This window comes from Myiozetetes cayanensis, unplaced genomic scaffold, assembly GCF_022539395.1.
Source record: "Myiozetetes cayanensis isolate MyiCay16 unplaced genomic scaffold, myiCay2020 scf5-8, whole genome shotgun sequence".
In the NCBI taxonomy this organism is placed as follows: domain Eukaryota; kingdom Metazoa; phylum Chordata; class Aves; order Passeriformes; family Tyrannidae; genus Myiozetetes; species Myiozetetes cayanensis.
This window is the reverse complement of record NW_026087742.1, coordinates 27,036,414-27,054,782: the sequence shown is the minus strand read 5'-3', so window position 1 is coordinate 27,054,782 and position 18,369 is coordinate 27,036,414. Positions and strand designations below refer to the sequence as shown.

General features: G+C 46.3%; 1 protein-coding gene across 1 annotated transcript; it reads right to left on the bottom strand.

Annotated features, from left to right (window-relative positions):
• Nucleotides 1-6,036: 6,036 nt before the first annotated feature.
• LOC126648662 (T-cell surface glycoprotein CD4-like) lies at nucleotides 6,037-18,042 on the bottom strand. The gene is made up of 10 exons (XM_050332008.1): nucleotides 17,770-18,042; nucleotides 11,723-11,871; nucleotides 10,037-10,207; nucleotides 9,809-9,952; nucleotides 9,302-9,574; nucleotides 8,490-8,852; nucleotides 8,128-8,370; nucleotides 7,919-8,037; nucleotides 7,612-7,679; nucleotides 6,037-6,415 (listed from the first exon to the last, which is right to left on the bottom strand). The coding sequence occupies exons 2-10, from the start codon at nucleotides 11,781-11,783 to the stop codon at nucleotides 6,400-6,402; spliced, it is 1,458 nt and encodes a 485-aa protein (XP_050187965.1). The 5' UTR covers nucleotides 11,784-11,871; nucleotides 17,770-18,042; the 3' UTR covers nucleotides 6,037-6,399.
• Between the last annotated feature and the right edge of the window lie 327 nt (nucleotides 18,043-18,369).

The window sequence follows — 18,369 nt, the reverse complement described above, 5'->3', positions numbered from 1 at the left end:
CACCTCGGCTCCGCTCAGGTAGGGATATCCTGCAGCTGAATGGCTGGGCTACACCTGACAGAGATTGGTGAGCAGAGCTGCATGGGGACAGGTCCTCCTGTCTCAAGGAGTTTGCAAATATGTCTGGGTTATTAGTTTGAATGAAAGCACAAAATTGAAGATTTACTGTGAAGTGGAATGAACTCTGTGGGAAGAAGAGCTTTTACCCCAGGGCTGTCACACTCCAAAGCAGATGCTTGTCCATCCATCCATCTCATCTAAATGGATTTCAAAGACTGCCTTTATTTGCCTAGGATTTCCAGACACCTGGTTTCACTGGTTTTCATAAGAGGTGGGTTGCAACTGTGAATGTGCTGCATATTGACAATCCACATGCAAAGGAGCACTTGATGTGGAATGTGGATGATTATCTGGAAATCCTGAAGCCCCATGGTGCAGGGTTGCCTGTGTATCTAGGAAGTCCAGGGTAGAAATGAGACACCCCCATGTACTCATCTCTCAGAAGGACTCACAGAGTGGGAGCGATTTTTAATGCCCACAGAGTCAGGCTGTACTGCAACCAGTGACGTGCTGTCTAAAGTCTCAGTGGTTCACTAAAATAATCTAAGGCATCCAGGCCCAAAGAAACACCACTGTTGCAGTGTCAGGGTATGAAATGGTTTCTGGAAAAGTTCATTGCATAAAGATCAGTTATTTCTGGACAGAAGCTCTGCAGGTCCAGGGAAATGCTCTTCCCAGAGGTGCCTTGGATTCTTAAAGGAACAGGGCTCATTAACCAAGAAACAAACAGCAGAATCCTAAAAGCAGAAGCATTAACAGACAACCAAATGCACTTCATGGGGTTTTGATGGTTTGCAGCTCTTACTCAGGACTTTGATAGTGACCATGGGAGGTTTCATATGTTTCTCACAGATCATGGATGCAATTAAATCCATCCTCAGAGCCCCAACACAGCTTATACAGCCTCCTGTGAGGCTACAACTAGCATGCTTTCAAGCAGGTTTCCTGGCATCTTTTCTGGCTCTCTGAACAGGGTGTGGCTAATGGCTAAAAAGAATCCAGCCAAGCAGATATGTTACCATTTTCCTTCACTGACAGTGACTGCAATGTAGATTTGTCATAGCCAAACCTTAGGTTCTATTTCTAGCACTGTACGGAAAGATTTAGTAAGGTTTCTCGGATATTTCATCTGCAAAATGGGCAACTGATAATAGCTCACATCAGGGGACAGAGGACTAGCGCTGGTCATGAGCTACACACAAATATTAAGAGCTTGCAATGTAAAATCTAGGATTTGAACTTGTGAATGCCTGCTTACCACTGAATATTTTTCCTTACACAGCTGGACACCTTCTAAAAGATTTTTTTTTAACCTCTGTCACATACAGAAATGTTTGTATATGATATTCTCCTTGGGAAAAGGAATTACCAGGGTAGGTTTGTCACATATATGATTGTTTTGATGCATGCCATTTTACAGAGGTATATATTCCTCTTGCATACCCTGACCCCACTACCCACCTGTTGTAATACTTTGTGTGTTCTGCTTTTCTGAGTGTTACTGACCCTTTTTTCATCCCTCCTGCCCTTGTGGCATCACTAATACCCCAGTGCAATCTGTATTCCAGCAGAATTCCAGTCTGTAAAGGATGTAAAAATGTCATTTCAGAATTTAATTATGCTACTTTCTCAAATTACTGAACACTTACTTGTTTGTTCTCATACACAAAGATAATTAGGAGCTCTTGAGTCATTAATCTGGGAACCTACGAAATCTAGAAGGAGTTGAAATTATTTTTTTGCTTTAAATTTATAACACTGAATTGCAATTTTCATTTTACCACCTGTTCCTCTAGCTTCTGTAGGTATGTTTGAGGTTTCTCAAGACCAGAACAATTGTTTCTTAATTAAAAAACAACCTGGGCTTTCAGGAGCACTGCTGACATGCTGGATGCAGCTGGCCCCTGCCAGGGACACTCTCTGGCTCCCCTCATTGTTTCAGGTGCTGTGCTGGCCTCTCTGGAGCCATGGTCCTCCCACAGCCAGCATCACTGTTACTGCTGTTCACCTTCAGAATCTCATCTCCACACAGCACACAGGCAAGCTCAGAGGAGGGACTTCCCAGCACTGGAGTCTGAAACAGGGCCTTGACACGAGCCAGCTGGTGCCGGAGCATTGAGGATCTGGGGTTTCTCCTCTCTTCCCTTTTGATTCCTTGCCAGCAAGCCAGTCTCTGTCACCACGTCTGTTCCTAATTCTGACATTCTTTAATTCTCCAAATCTGGAAGCACCTCTACGACTCGGCCAAGCTGGCTAGCAAATGAACGGGAGGAGAGCCAAAGGCTTCTTCAGAGGGGATGCCAGGGAAGGATGCTGACATGCATGAGGCAAAGGCTGTGGTTTGGAGGTGTTGCTCAGAGGTGAGTGCACTAATGAACCCTGGGCTCCCTCCTAGTAAACACACACTTGGGAATACTCTCAGAAAGGAAACAGCCCAGAGCTGAGCATCCTGAAAGGGTCTGGTACTCCAACGCTACCCTCACCCTGGGTGATGGAAGGGTGGATGGAGGCTTCTCTTTGTAGCTTCATTAGGCTGATGAGCCATTCAAATGGATGCTGAGTACTGTTGTCCCCCTCTCCTTCTGCACCCTTCCAAAATAAAAAGGAGTTAGAAGAGGCTGAAGTGCACCGATTTCTCCCTTGTAGACCTTGGGAACATGCAAAGAAACACACAGGGTCATTTGGCTCTGAAGGCTGAGGGATGCGAGTGCTTTGCTGCAGAGCCTGCGGGGAGCATGAGTCACATGGATTGCCTCGGCAGATCCGGGCTGACAGCATCCACCAAATCACTGCCTCACGTTGCACTCAAAGGGCAGAAATAAACTGGGAAGCAGGAGGGGCTTGGGGAGGTAGTGCTGTGCGCCGGGGTTATTTCAGCCCACATTTCTAGATCAGCAGAACTGGACAGGGTGCTATATCCTCAGCTGTGTCCAAGCCCCTCCCTCCACCGGAGCAAGCAGTTCTGTGGGTCCTGACAGAGGACCGTGCATTGAAAGTGTGTCCAAAAGACTGAAGCACGTGCTTTTTCCCTTCTGCAACCCAGAATCATGGGGAATAATAGTAGCAGAAAGACAGACAGGGCAGCAAAAACTAGCATTTCTCATTTTTTTCCAAACTCGTGCTTTCTGTCATGTTTCCCTGTCAGTATACAGAGCTCTTGCTGCTGTTGTCATTTTGTAAGTATGCCTTTCTGAGTTCTGCCATCAGCTCAGGGCTACTCTGATGAGCTGTCCCTACATGACAAAATATGTCTGTCATTGTGTTTGCTGCTTTGCGGAGTTGTATTATCGCTGTGGTTTGCATCATGCAGAGGTATTATTCTATTGCATAGTGTAGATACACCCTTGTCACACGTAACAAAGGGAGAAGTCCTCAGTGCCTACTGAGAAGGAAGACCAGGATACATGGAAGACAGCCTGTAAAGCCCTGGCCTGGGTAAGATGTAAGCACAGTCCACTCCAACTGGAGACTCATCTACACCGACACATTTTGTGCAAGCTTGTTCTTATCTGGCTTGAATTTCTAGCTCTGTACTGCCTTGAAGCCCACATTGAGGCTTTCAGTATTGCACTTGGATGGAAAGCGAAGCCCATCTAGGACTCACTCTGTGAATGACTTTTCTCTCAATCAGGCCAGTCTGTGCATCTAGGGAACAAAGAAGGTCATCATGTGAAAAGATACAGACAGGAGAGCTGCCAAAAAAGGAGATTTGTAAGATTGAAGCCTACAGTGGTTTGTGCTTACAGGTGAATTTCGAGTAGAGTAGGGCAGGGTGACAACTGTTGAGACCAGGAGACCTACTGAGAAAACTGTGCAGTTTTGAGGAAGGCCTGTCATTTTTGTTGCACTCATCCAGATGGGAGAACTGGAAACTGTGCATCTGTGGATGCGGCTGTGTGCTTACAGGCATCCCAGTGGCACCATCCCATCTGCTGTCATGCTAACCAGGCCACCTGGAAACAGATGGAGGGACCTTCTGCATCGCTGGCGGTGGTGTGAGACAGAGCATTCATTGCAGGTGGGTCCCAGCTGTGAATGGGGACACAACCTTTGGTCACTTGTGGGGACTCAGTGTGCCTCTTCCAGGCTTGGAAGAGACGAGGACTGAGGTTGCCTCCTGGCTTTGACAGCTGGGGGCAGCACTGTCAGGCAGCTCAGGCACCTTTGAGTTCTCTGAACCACCAGTGCCGGCATTCTCTGCTATCCCTGCATTTCATCCTGGCCAGGCCAGGTTTGAAGAACTTTGTGCTGGAGGCCAGGTAAGCCCTATTAGCTTAGTCTTTTATTGTCACACTGATTCTCTGACTAAAAAAGTCAAGCCTGGTGTTTTTTGGCACTGGCATGGTTAGTTCAGCTGCCAGGATCCCAGGTGAGCATCTAAAGTGCTGGAGATGGCTGCAGTGCTGGAGGAGCTCCTGATGGATGCTCACCCAGTGTGATTTGTCCCACCCAGGTATCAGGTGATACAGGATAATCCCTCTGCTGCAGACACCTGTGTGAGTGAAAAAAGGAGCTGACTTGGGTACTCAAGCAGTTATTTGAGGTGAAGGGTCTGGACTGCAGAAACAGGGGTTGGTTTTTGTTTCAAGGACTATGCCCAGCAGTTTGTCATCACCGTTATATTGACCACTACTGACACTGCACTGATTTTCCCTTATACAGCTCCCCAGATGGACCTGTCCTTAAGACATGATGATGCCTTATTTAGGAGATTGATGGGCTTCAACTGGCTCCTAAGGTATGCTGGCAGTTCAGGGACAGGAACAGCAGTAGGAGGAGCAACTGCATGCACCAGGATATGGACCAGGGCTTTTCCAAAATTAACCTAGTCTTGTGCACATAAGCACAAGCTATGTGAAAGAAAATTGCATTAGTGTGAGCCTTTGTCACTTCTGTTTGTGTGAGGATGATGGTGGAGGAGCCAGCATGACACCAGCGTTGGCCCACACCTGCTGCCACAGCTGCCTGGGGCTGCATCTCCACTCCAGGGCAGAGATGGAGTTGTGGGGACGAAAATTTCCCTCAGTTCACAGGTGTCTTCTCTGCCGTTGTTGCCACCTGCCTCTTCTCTGTCAATAACAGCATGATGCTGGTTGACTGCTACAGAGAAAACCTCTCCTCCAGCACTGAGCATCCCACTGGGAAGCCTTCACCACGGGGAACCCTTCCCACGGCCCAGTGCCCCTCTGTGCCTCTCCCCAGATAAGCCCAGCACAGACGAAAGAAACCTGGACTGTGGCCAGTGACATCTGTAGGACCTCAAGGCCTTTTTGACCTGTCACTAGCAGACAGTAGAGTAACTTCTATAAACACAAGACTTCCGTGTACATATTTGAACAGCATTTTTTCTTTCAGGACGTTCTGTCATCTCTGCGAAATGCTTTTAGTTCCATCTTAAATTTCCTGGGCTTTTCACTCCCTCTTCTCATCTCCTTGAACCAAGAAAGGGTCATTTTGGTGAGAAGGCATTTCCAGTGCATTTCTCAGAAGCATCTGTTCTCTGTACTCTGTGGGATTACTCAGTCCAAGGCTGGTTTGTTCTCCTAGGAAATTACTTTCTTACCCCCCGTCCCAAACCTACCTTCTAGATCAATATTCAAAATTTCTTCAGGCTCTGACTTCCAGAAGCTGTTGGTATGCTGAACCAACCTCCTGATAAAACTAGCTCTCAATTATCCACTGCTTGTGCTGTTTGCCTTTGTTGGTTTGTGGTGAGAGAGGTGAAAGCTACAAGCTCAGGGATGGATACGTGTGATAGGCATATTGCCCAGGAAAGGCAAAGGAGCATGGACAGGTTTCACACAGAGCAGAGAGCTGGTGCACTAAAGAAGGCTCATGGCAGCCAGGGAGGTGGGAGATAGTGAGAATTAACATTCCACATCCTAGCAGGAAAGGGAGAAATGTGAATTTGAACCAGACAAGAGTGCCTCAGAAAAAATGTAGTCCAGCTTGCAAAAAATAACTCCTAACCCCAAAGTAATTTATTGTCGCTCAGGCAGATAAAAGAAGCGCATAAAATTGGTTCCACAAGAAGGTCAAATTAAGTGCATGAACAAAATACAAGCATATTATATATCTGTATATATGTATCTCTTCTATTCAGTGTCTCTCATTATACAACTGCTGATCAGTTGTAACCCTTCAAGGTTTCTTGTCCTGTCCATGGGCTCCTAGCCAGATTACATCCCTCCATGGCATTAGACTGGGAGAATGATGAAGGAATAAAGAACTACATTAAATCAGGAGAAAGAGAGGTGGATTCATGGAGCACTATGGGCTGCCAGGTGTTTGGGTACAGGCAGAGGCTTCATCAGTCCTTCTGACTTCAGTGCTGCAATATTACTTTTTTGGCCAGCTGCAAGAGAAAAGTATTATGTGAGTACCACCCCCCACTTTTTTTGCATAGAGAATGCCTGCCTGCCTCTGTAGCTGAGGATGCAGACAGTTACTTGAGCATTCACATGGCTGCGTTTTAGGTTTCAGTTACACTGAGCTGCTTACTTGGCAAAGAGAGTTAAAGAACAACTGTATCAGCACTTGTATGGCACAGATTTATCTAGTTTTTGATGTATCTCTATGGGCTTTGTCCTCTTTTTATGGGGATTTTTTTTAACCTTGATAAAAGGTAGTTGAAAACAAGGTGAATTCTTTGACATATGCCCTTCACCACATGCACATCCCGGCTGTGATGTGGTATTTGCCAATAAACATTTTCACTGCATTCTCAATGACAGTGGAAAAAATCAGATGAAACTATCAGTTTGCCAGTGTCACCCGTGAAAATAAGCAGAAGTCCAGTTCTGTACCCATACATTAATTGAACTTGTTCATGCAATCATTCATACTGTCCTTAGCTCTCCCCTTCCAGTGACAGAATGGCTGTCAGTGTTTACAACAGCTGCTTCTGATGCCTGATACCATATAAGCTTAAGGACCTGGAAAAGGGCTGCTTCTCTGCTGAGAAATCCTTGCTCCGATGAAAAGGGTCAGGACATGATGGTGTATTTCACATCACCCAAGGCCTTTAGGAAAGGACATGAATCACAGTGTTCCATGATTCTTTCTTCTCTCTCATTGCTCCTGGGAGGTTATTGGCAATTTTCACTGACTGCAGTCCAGCACTGCACTAGCAGAGCTGGAATTACATTATGGACATCATGGATTTTTAAAGTTTGTGTTTCCTCCCGTGCTTGGTTGTGTGCTTTCCACATCCAGATCCAAGATTCACTGTGGAACCTATCAAAGGACTTTGGAGCACCTGCTTTGTTTTGGCTAACATTTCTCAACATGAAGAAAATTCAAGTGGAACCTCTCTGCTCAAAAGTTTCCCATCACAGTGCTACCATGGGTTTGGGATATAACAGGAAATTCATTAAACATATCTCATAAATCTTAGGCTGGATTTAACATCAGTAAGAACTGAAAATGCTGAAATGCAGCTGTGTTGTTTCACCAAGGAGGCTCAAGCTCCATTTCTGCTCACTCAATCATCAAGCTCCTCTGTCTTGAAAATACTCTTTGCCCATTCTGGGTGCCCTCATTGCCACTTACTGTTGACACTGACATGTCTTGTTTTCCAGCAAGTACTGTCTTGCTTGTGCCATCCTTTTTTCCCGTTGCTGCCAGGAGAGAAGGAATAAAGAACAATTGGATATTTTTACGCTTCAAATGGTTTCCTCCTAAGCAGTAATAAAGTGCCATCTGACATCCGCAGACTGCCCATCTCTAACCATTTGCTTTGAGTCTAAGGGTTGACCCTTTATCTGTTCTACCCCACACCCAGACAGGAAATCTGACTCCCCCTGTGGTTTGGAGAGACAGTAATCTCTTCAACTTTCACATGGACCAGGGCACTCACCCTCCTCCTCTGCCAGTTTATACCACTGATGATGCACAGGCACACAAGGGCAAACGCCAATACACTGCCTCCAGCACTTGCTCCAGTTACCACATAGTTAATCCAAACAGGAGCTTCCTCTGTGGAGGAAGAAAAATATTTAGAGGCAAAAACAAAGAGAATTCTAAGGCTTTAGGGTTGAGACAGGGATGTGATGCTAATTTCCATACCCACGTGGTAATGAAGGCTGATCTTTCTGTCATTGTCTTCTATGAGGTGACAGCTCCACAGCCCTGCAGCACTGATGTTCACCTCCAACTTTACTTCATGCTGCTTTGAGTTCTTGATGTCCATCTGAGTCCCATTCACACGTTCCCAGCTCAAATGGGCGTTGGGTGGGAGCGGACCAGAGACCTGGCAGATCAGGGTCATCTTGGCCCCTCTGGAGAGTGGCCCAGCAGGGTTAGCTGAGACTGTAAAGGCAAGAAAACAACATGTGAGTGAGAGGGTGGGAGGATGGGTCCCCCCGTGCTCTTGTGGCTTCCAGGTTTCTGCAGCTCCTCATCTATTGACCTACTTCTCATTCTCTCACCTTTCATCACCACCAGCTCTATGTTGCTCTGCACGCGTCTTCCTTTGTATGCCAACTGGCACTGGTAGTGGCCAGAATGGTTGAAATGGACTTTGGGGAGTTTCACTTGTATGGCACTTTCAGGTTTTCTTTCAGGTATCTCAAACAGAAAGTGGCTGGTTTTTTTGGTCTCGTGCTGCTCTCCTAGTGCTGTGACGTTGAAATCAAGCAGTTCATGAGCTTTTGCACTTTTCTGTTGTTTCCAGTTCAGTTGTCCTGTGAAACCTTTATTCCATTTTATCTTCTGGAAGTTCAGATGCCATGACAAGATGACAGTGCTGTCAACAGTTGCATACTTTCTTTCCATGTCTGGATTCTGAAAACCTGAATTCAGAGGAGACGAGGAATACAGAGGCAGGAAAAGCCATGGTTACATTTTTCCCTATCTACCTTTGATCTAGAGAGAGGCATGCTGTGCTCAGTTGAAAGAGGACTTGGGGAAAAGCCACAACATCCCCCAGGAAGCTTAAACAGTTAGTGTCTAAGAATAAGGCAGTAGAATGAGGTAAAGCTCCCAAACACACCAGTACTAAGAAGAACAGATCTCAAGGAGAGGAGAATCTTCTCACTGTGCCTGGAGAGGAAAATGGGCGCAAGTGTGGAACATAGCTCAGGCAGTAAAGTGATCCCCAAACTGCAGTGTTGAAAGCCCTGGGAAATCAACACTGGAGTACCAGAGCTTGGGTTGCTGGGGAGTAAAAGCTCAGCTCATGAGCTGGAGGGAACATTGGTTCCTGAGCCTGCGCATGAGCTGCATTTTTGTTGTCACATACCTAATACCTTCACAGCAAAGGAGATGTTCTGATTAATCAGTGGAGAGTCTGAATGGACATGACACACCCAGGTCCCACTGTCGGTAGCCTCCAGTTTCTTCAAATACAATATGCTTTTTTGAGGGGATTTGTTTTCTCCTTCTGGTGTTACTCTGTTATTATTACTGTTAAACAGTGTGATGCTGAGATCAGGTTTAGGATCGGGTGAATTGTGCAATAAAGTCAGCTCAGGGACTTCATTTTGCAGAAAGTGCCCGTCCAAAGACACTGTCACTGTAAAAAGAAAAAAGCTCAGCCAGTAAGGCAACTCCTCTTCTTATGAGAGAGGGACAAGTGTCACAACAAAGAGAATATGAAAACTTTGCATCCTGGAGATGGAATATAAATGAGCTATGATAGCTCAGGCCAGAAGAAATGGCAGCTGGATAAAGAATCCCCACAGAGATGTTTCCCTGAGCTCTATGGCCCCCTCCCCTCCTTGTGGATAAAAGCCCTCTAATCACTCACATTTGAAGACATGCAGTGCGGTACGGACATTGTGAGAGCCATATTGACAGGTGTAAATGCCAGCATCGGAGAGCTCAAAGTTCCACAGCTTCAGCTGTTTATTTGTGCCCACGACTTCAAATTGACCAGTAATGATACCTGATTCTTTTGAAAAAATAGGCCTGGTTAGGAGGGAAGAGGTTTCTCAGCCATATCTGGGGAAATGGGGTGATGAACTGGAAGCCTTACTTTTAAAAATTTTATTATTGTCCATACACCATATAAGAGTATTGGAGTACATCCACGTCACAGCTGTGTGACGAGGTAAGCTTGAGCCAGGAGGAACACAGGGCAGGGTCACCTCACGTCCTGCGATCCCAATCTGTTGTTCAATTTGCTGAGCCATGCTGGAGATCAGACCTGAAAGTCAATACCCACCAAAAAAAGACATACATTCACTTTCTGAAAGGTGTCTCAGTGAACACTTCCCATCCTTCCTGAAAGATGTAGATATTTCTTCTCCCTTTCACAAACACTGAGAAGATTATCCTCAATTTCTGAATTTTTCACTCCTTTATCTCATCAATCGATCAATCAAACAATCAATCTCTTTTATTTTCAGCTCCATAGCTTCCCTCCCCTCCACTCTAGGCCCTTTACCTGGCTAATGGCTGTTCTCTTTCACATATATTCAGAAACAGGGAAAATGCCAGTAGTTGTGGTGGACTGACCATCACTCACGATTTTGAAATGTCAACAGTTCTACTGAGACAACCTTTTTTCCACTGGACAAGACTTAGTTGTTCTGCTGGTAGAAAAGGCAGGACACCATATGTCAGCCCTCCTTCAGAGCATATGTCAGTCCTCCTCTTCCCCAGTCAAGACCTGACACAGCACTGACAAATTTGCTCACCCCTTCTTCCATCTTTTGCATGGAAAAAGACTGAAAACCCAGGAAAATGAAGAGATAGAGTAAAAAAGAAATAAAGAAGGCTGGCCTAATGTCAGATTCCTGTGAGGCCTATGTGACAGTAGAAGAAATAGGACATAAAGGTTGATGAAACATTAGGAGTGGTTTCTTGGGAGAATTGCTTCCTTTCCTTCACTGTAAAGAGGGTTTCTGCAGGAGACTGTAAGAAAGAGATGGAGTTTTCAGAGGTAAGACTGGGGATAAAGGGGTTGTGGTCTCCTGCCTCACTGCTGGTAAGCTCCCAGAGATGCTTAACCTGCAGATCGCCCAGGTGACCCTAGTGCTAGGGAGCTACAAAAGTGTAAAATAAAAAGTTTACATGAGTTTAATGTATAGTTTTCCACAAGTTACATTCCTCCAAGAGTTAACCTGCAATAACATAGATTTTCAATAATTGAACATTGGACTACAGAAGCTTATGATTTTGTCTTAAACTGTGAAATTAGAAATGTTATTTAACAAGAGTTGGTATCTTTTGCTTTTCATTTGATTCTAGGCTGCATAAGAGATTTCCAATCTTTCCTCTGCAACCAGAGGAATCAAAGGTGAGTATCTGAGAAATGCAGGCTTGGCCTCGTTCAATGTCCTTCCTTTCCAGGAAAACAAGCACCAAAAAGTCCACCAAACATTATAACATTAGCAGTAAAAGCTGGTAGGATTGCATGTGAGAAACACATGGATTTGCCCGGAGAGCGGTGTTTTTCATTCCGTACTCAGTGTGTATCCTGGTTCTCATAGGAACCCCACTCCTGCATCTTTACAGGGCAGCTCCCTGAACCTTGTGATGCCCCCTGGTTTTGGCTGGCAGGTTCAGCAGACGGGCTGGGAACAACCTGCGTTCCAAAGCTAAACTGTGTGAGGTATGTTATATGGCAAATCGGGAGGAGCCTAGAAACACCCCAGATGTTGTGAGGCTTGTGAGAAGGCTGTAAGAACCATGAGATTTTGCTGAGCCAAGGACTCACCCAGATGCAGAACCAAGAAGACAGCAGGCGTGCAGCTCACCCCTGTGCTGCATGACTTCATTGCTGTGGGAACGTTTCTCCCGGCTGGGGACTGCAGGGCTGGAAATGCTGTCACTGCCAAGGGGTGTTATCCTGGAGACCCAAATGCTCTGTAAATAATGGTTGATTTTCAGACCTCAGTAGATGGGACCCATGTTCCCAGTCTGCTCCCACTATCCTTCAGCACAGCAAAGCGGAGGCTCGTTGGTAAAGGCAGCAGAGCCCTGTGTTTCAGCAAAGAATCCATCTGCAGCGTGCCCCTAGAGTTTGGTTATAAACATTTCATTTTATTCATCCCTAGGTTTCTGGCATTCATCAGGCTGCAACTGTTTATATTGCCAAGAGTTCTGTGCTTTTTTACTTCTCTATGGTGGGTTATCATCACTCTTGCAGAGATTAAAGCTAAACACATACAGGGCTGCATTAGCAAGAGCACAGCTAGCTCTGCTGGAAGTAGAGTACAGTAATTATTTCCCTCTGTTTGGCACACCTGAGGTCTCATCTAGGATGCAGGCTCCACTTTTGGGTCCCCAGTACAAGAAGGATGCCAACAAACTGTATAGAGTCCAGTGAAGTGGGATGGTGAAGAGGTTGGAGCACATGACATACAGGGAGAGGCAGAAGGCTGGGTTTGGTAGGGAGAAGGGAGCCAAGGTGGGATCTAATTTCAGTCTCCCGTTATCTAAAGGATATTACTTAGAAGAATGAGCCCCATGCTTCTTGGATGTGCACAGAAGAGGAACAAAAGACAGCAACCATAGGTTGCAGCAGGGAAATGTTGGCCAGATGTAAGGAAAACTTTCTTCCCAGGGAAGGTGTTTCAGCAATGGAATAGGTGCCAAGAGATGCCAGGAAATCTCCACCCTCAGAGATGTTCAGAAGTTTCCTTGACAAGGCCCCAAGCAACATACTGTAGTTTTAGCTCAGCTCTGAGCAGGAGATTGGACTGGAGACCTCCTCACGAAGGTCCCTTGCCATCTAAATATTTCTATGTGATTTTGGGATTCTATTATTACAGCCATCTGTAGGCTGTTATTATCTTTTTTTTTTTTCGGTTCTTTTTCTTTTTTCTACTTATTCCTTACCTTAGAAATCTGAATAACCAGCAAGTCTGATGTGGGAAAGACTTGCTTGAATTCTTCAGTGGACTATCCAAGTATGGGGAGAAGGGAGGAATGATGTCCGCAAGAATAAGTTGCATTGATGGTAACAAAACCTGAAGTGGAAACTGGGAACTAATCATCATGTTAAGGTGAGTTAGCAAATTAGATGCAGTATCTGACTGCAGCAGAGACCAAGTGCTGGTAACAGCTGCAGCTGGGTGGGCTGACAAGGTGAAGGGGACCATGGCTGCTGGTCAACGAGGCTTCTGAGCTCTTCATCCCTAAACCAAGGCAGATATCACAAAAAGGAAGTCAAGCAGGTTAATTGCTATGGGGAGAGAGCAAGCCAGTGAGGTGACCTCACTTCTCTGAAGACAGGCACTCCCCATGCCAAGAGCATGACGGACTGAAGGCTGGAATCATAATGGGATTGCACTCAAAGAAATGCACGAATAATTTTATTCAGTATTTATATGTATGATGTGCAATATCAAGTATATATATTCTATTAGAGGATAATTTATTTACTGAAATTAATTTAAATGATCAGAGCATGTGAAACTATCAAAGAGTAGATGAAAACATCAGCGTTACGTTTACATGGAGATCAGGTCAGTGGGACTGACAGTCTGACATCTAGACAGATGTTCACACCTGCACATATGAAAGATACAGGTGCAAGAGCAAGACAGCAGCCATGTGCACCATCAGAAGAGAAATAGATGGCAAAAAGGCAGTCAGAGGAGATTTGTGCCTTGTCTCACGCAAAACAAAAAGCCCTGGGAATATTTGCATGAGCTGTTTTTTTGCAAAAATAGTAAAACAAAGGAGCCAGTGCATATGATTGGAGACCACTCCTAACAAGATGCAGAAGCAGTGATGAAGCAGTTTGCTGGGCTAAACTACAGAATAAAGAAAGGGGTTCTAACAAGGCATCTGTATGCAGCTCACTCCAAAGGTACATCAATAAGCGAGAACTGGCACAGGGCCTTGAGTAAGACCCATTCCTGAGATGCCAGAAGAAACCTTGTCCCCACTGTGAAAACTCACATCACCTGTTTCTCCGGAATGAGCAGGAAAAATCAGCCCCCACTCTAAAGTGATACCTACAAATTAACAGGATCAGTGTTGGGTTTCAAATAGTTTAAGTCATTAAACTTTATTCAAAAGCTGAAGGTAATGGAACAGGTAAAAATTAATGAAATTGCTAAGTCACACTCTATCATTTTGGTTTGACTGGGAATCTCTGTTTTCTTGTCATATGGCTTTAGCTTGTTCTTTGCCTTCTTTCTAACCTGGTTCTTGAGAAAAACCACACAACCAGAGCACCGTGGGACTGATGAACTGCTGACCTTGTGCACCTTGATAGATGAAGATTGCTGCATCTTTGTTCTTCTGTTTCTTCTCGAGGTTTCACAACTTCTGCATCTCTGCTTTATTCACACTAATCTTTGTATTTCTGTGGCAGATGTCTACAGTGCGATGTTACCACCTACATGTTACGAGTTCAGTGGGGAAAGAGGGTAGCCTTCAGCTAGGATTTCTTTAACACACTTTCCCTCTCTCCCTGTTTATTTCTACTTCTCGTGCACACCACTTCCTATTCCCGCACCCCCCCCATCTTTCTATCTCCTTCTGTATCCCTCCAGGCCGGATCGCAGGCAGTGCTACTCTGCAGCTTTACAGATCTGGGCGAGTGAGGCTCTGCTGTGTTAACTGAGCAAGCTGCTCTCATTAGCAGATGCCTGTAGCAGACCCACAGCCTCCTTACAGGCAGCCCAGCTGCATCTTATGGTGCTACTCATAAATTAAGTGGTGTCACAGAATGTCCCCAGGCACTGGAACATACTCATCAGTCCTGTTAAACTGCTAGTACATTTCCTGACACATTTTTGGCCCGGGACAAATCTTGCTCTCCCGAGCAACTCCTGGGATGCATTTAGGTGTTAGCATAGGCCAGGGACCTCTCCCATTAGGTGGCTGGCATGTGGCCAGTTCATTTTGGAGGTTAAGTGAGTTTAATAGCCCAGACCATCTCATGCCAGCTGGCCTCTGTGCCAGAAACAGTCCAGGCATACTTGATTTATTAGCACATCGAGCAACGGAGGAGCAGGGCTCCCTCCCAAGTGAACATTGATTTCCATTTCATTTTAACTTCCCCCTCTTATTAAACTGGTTTAATTTCCTTCTTGACTTATTTTAATGTTCCCTGACTCTCTGAGGGATAGGAAAAGGAGAGCTGAGGTAGTGAGCGGTCTTGCTGTGGGGAACAGTGCCTGCAGGACCAAGTCAGGCCTGGAGAACATCTGCTTGGGAGCAGGGCTGGCAACCCCTTGCTCCTTCCAGCACTGAGCCGCGGCGGGTGATGGCTGCAGAGACCCCATCCCCCCAGGCTGGCGCTGGCATGACACAGGAGGAAACTTAAATTAAAACAAACAAAAAAACAACCCAAAGCAAAAGCTCAGCAACTGCTCCTGATGCAGAGAAGGCCATCTCCTCTTGGTGTTCCTGTGCCTCTTTCATGCAGTGTGGTTTTGTTTTCTTCTCTCACTCTTGCTTGTGGCTGTGCTTTTGATCTGGCAGCAGCTAGCTCGCTCTGCTGGGATGGGGGGGCCTCCACACCAGGGCTCCACACCTCAGCTTCCGCTGCGGCATTTCCCCTTGCGGTGGCTGCCAGGCGAGGGCTGAGGGACACAGCTGCCTCTTGTCCCTGCGCAGCAGTTGGGCTTGGCTCTGGGGCTCTGGGTTAAAGGGCTTCACCTCTCTTTTCCTCAGTTTAAATATCTAAAGCAAAGGTGACCTGGCTCTTTAACGGAGTAGTAGTTTCTTTGAAATTACTTTTTAGCACTAAAGGAAACACCAGGTGAGCAGCAGGCAAGGTAAGAGACCAAATGCAACAAAAATAGTCAGCAGAGAGCAGAGCAATGATAGTGGTGATGGTCATTTCACAGTCCCCATTGTTCCTCCAGACTGTCCAATCCTGCCTCCATTTCCCCCTGCGCGCCTCTGGCTGCTCATCCAAGAGCAGCTGCCATCCTCCCGTTGGAGCTGCTGCGGGAGGGAGGTGGCAGAGCAGTGTCCATGGGATCACAGAGGTGAAAGCAGCTGATCTTCCTGGAGAGAGGTCTCCCTGTCAGGACAAGGCAGGGTGTCGAGATCACTGTGTCAGCACTGAGCTCCGTTCAGCCATAAAGTCCTCCTGACCCAGCCATGTGCCTGGTACCATGTGGAGGCCATGAGAAGTGGCTCCATCTTCGCAGCCCAGGCTGTTCCTTACGTCCTCTAACCCCTCTGATGGCTTAAGGGGAAGCCAAGACCTGCCCTTCTAAAGCCACCGGAGGCTGTGAGTAGCCAAGGCGCTGTGATGCCCCCCAAAATCCAGCCCTCCATCACCCTTCCAAGCCATGTGGTGTGCTTAGGATGATGTTCAGGTTTCATCCCCCCTTAATTTTTCCTGGTGAATACAGGGCACTTGCATGAGGCTGTGGTAGATCAGATGGACACTGCCCCTGGGTGCTGAAGACCCCTGAGTGGAGATGGGATGGATTTAGTTTAGATGGGGCAAGCCCTGTCGAACTGCAGGCAACTTTGGCAGACGCGTTTGTGAAACACGGGGGAGAATAAAGGAAAAGTCAGGGAGACCTTGCTGCAGCCTTTCAGTACTTGGAGGGATCTTATAAAAAAGATGGAGAGTGACTTTTTACATGGACAGATAGTGATAGGAGAAGTGGGAACAGTTTTAAACTAAGAGAGTGTAGATTTAGATCAAGTATTAAGAAGAAATTCTTTACTCAGAAAGAGGTGAGGCACTGGAACAGGTTGCCTGGAGAAGTTGTGGCTGCTCTACCTCTGGAAGAGTTGAAGGCCAGGTTGGATGGGGCTTTGAGCTACCTGATCAAGTGGAAGTTGTCCCTGCCTGTGACAGGGGGATAATTGGAACTTTGGAATTAGATGTTCTTTGAAGGTCCCTTCCAACCCAAACCGTTCTGTGATTCTACGATTCTAATGCGCACCAGGGACCGTTCGGTTTACGGTGGAGAACATTAAGTAGTAACTTGAACTCAACCTTAATGCACCATGTGGAGGAATATCTGAGATGGCTGACAAAGGTTGAGGAAGACACACCGCCTGAAAGTTGAAAAATTCAACCAGATATGAAACTCCTGTTTTCAACAGTGTGGCAGCCCACGGAAGGGCAAGGCAAGTCTCTTTTCTGTTGTCCTTAGATTGAAAGGATCCCTCTTTCTCCAAGAAATCCTGCTCACTCAGCCCTGAGCTAATGGATCAGGCTGCATCAGCAGCCAGTGTCAGGCAGTGAGCCAGTCAGCCTGGATTAGCAGAACAGACCCCTCCGGTCTCAGCACGTACAGATGTAAGTAGACATCCCTACTTAGCTGGAAACTGGCATCTTCTTATTTTTCCAGGCTTTTTTTAGAATAAAGTTCCCCTTCCTGGAGGGTGCACGAAGAAGGTGATGGCAAGTGGCAGCTGGTAGAGGGCTGCTCCTCAGTGCATTACCAGCCCTTGGGGATATACAGGCACCAGTGACAGACCCTCATATAGAACATATTTCCCTATACATGGGTTTAAAGCATCCATGAGATCCCCAGGCTCCGAGGCAGGCTGAGTTTTTTTAGCCTCGGGTTTTTTTTCCCCTCCTTCAGGGAAAAATGTGGGGAGACAAACAATTTTAAGTTAAAACTGAAGGGCCTCGGAGAATTTGCGCAGCCAGAAGTATTATCAAGTCAAAGGTTTAAGGTGGTTTTCTAAGAGAGCTTTGAGTGGGGCAAAACTAGTCCATCCGTGCCACAACAGCAATTTGTGTGGAAAAGTAAACTTCATAACACTAAAAAAACCCCCCAAAACAGATTAGCCTCTTTTCTCAGTGAAAGAAAGTTTACTTACCTTTCTTCTCTTTGCTTCTGCGTTTCTGTCTCCTTGTGTTTGTCACCTGCCCTACTTGATCTTACCCAGCTACAGCTGAAACAAAAGCAGAACGAAGTTAATGCTCAGCAAACAGCTCAGCAGACGTTAGCCTTGATGTCTCCTCCTCTCCAGCCAGAGCGTCAGCAAGGTCTTGCTGCCAGTCCAGGTTCTGCTGACATCCGCTGACTTCTCTCGGTAGATGATGATTTCCCAAATGCATGTGATTTCGGCTCTGGGTGTGAACAGAAATGAAGGCCATAACGGAAGGCAATGTATGGCAGTGGTGGGGAGAATGAGTGTGCAAAACAGAGAGAGCCTATTGGCCATATGGCAGCAGATGGGAGGCCGTGACAGGGCCGAAACTTAAAAACGAATGGGTGGAAGCTGGTTCTGCTCCACTGACGAAGAAATCTCATACACTGAGATGCCAGCTGAGCAGATCCGGACCCAGCCTGCACTGCTGATACTCTGTAAGGGCAGGCTGGGCTCCATTTCACAGCCTGTCTCCTGCATCACCACTAAGAGAAGGCACCTCTGAGGAGCTGTCCCCAGAGGTTGTACAGGGATGGGAACAGAGGA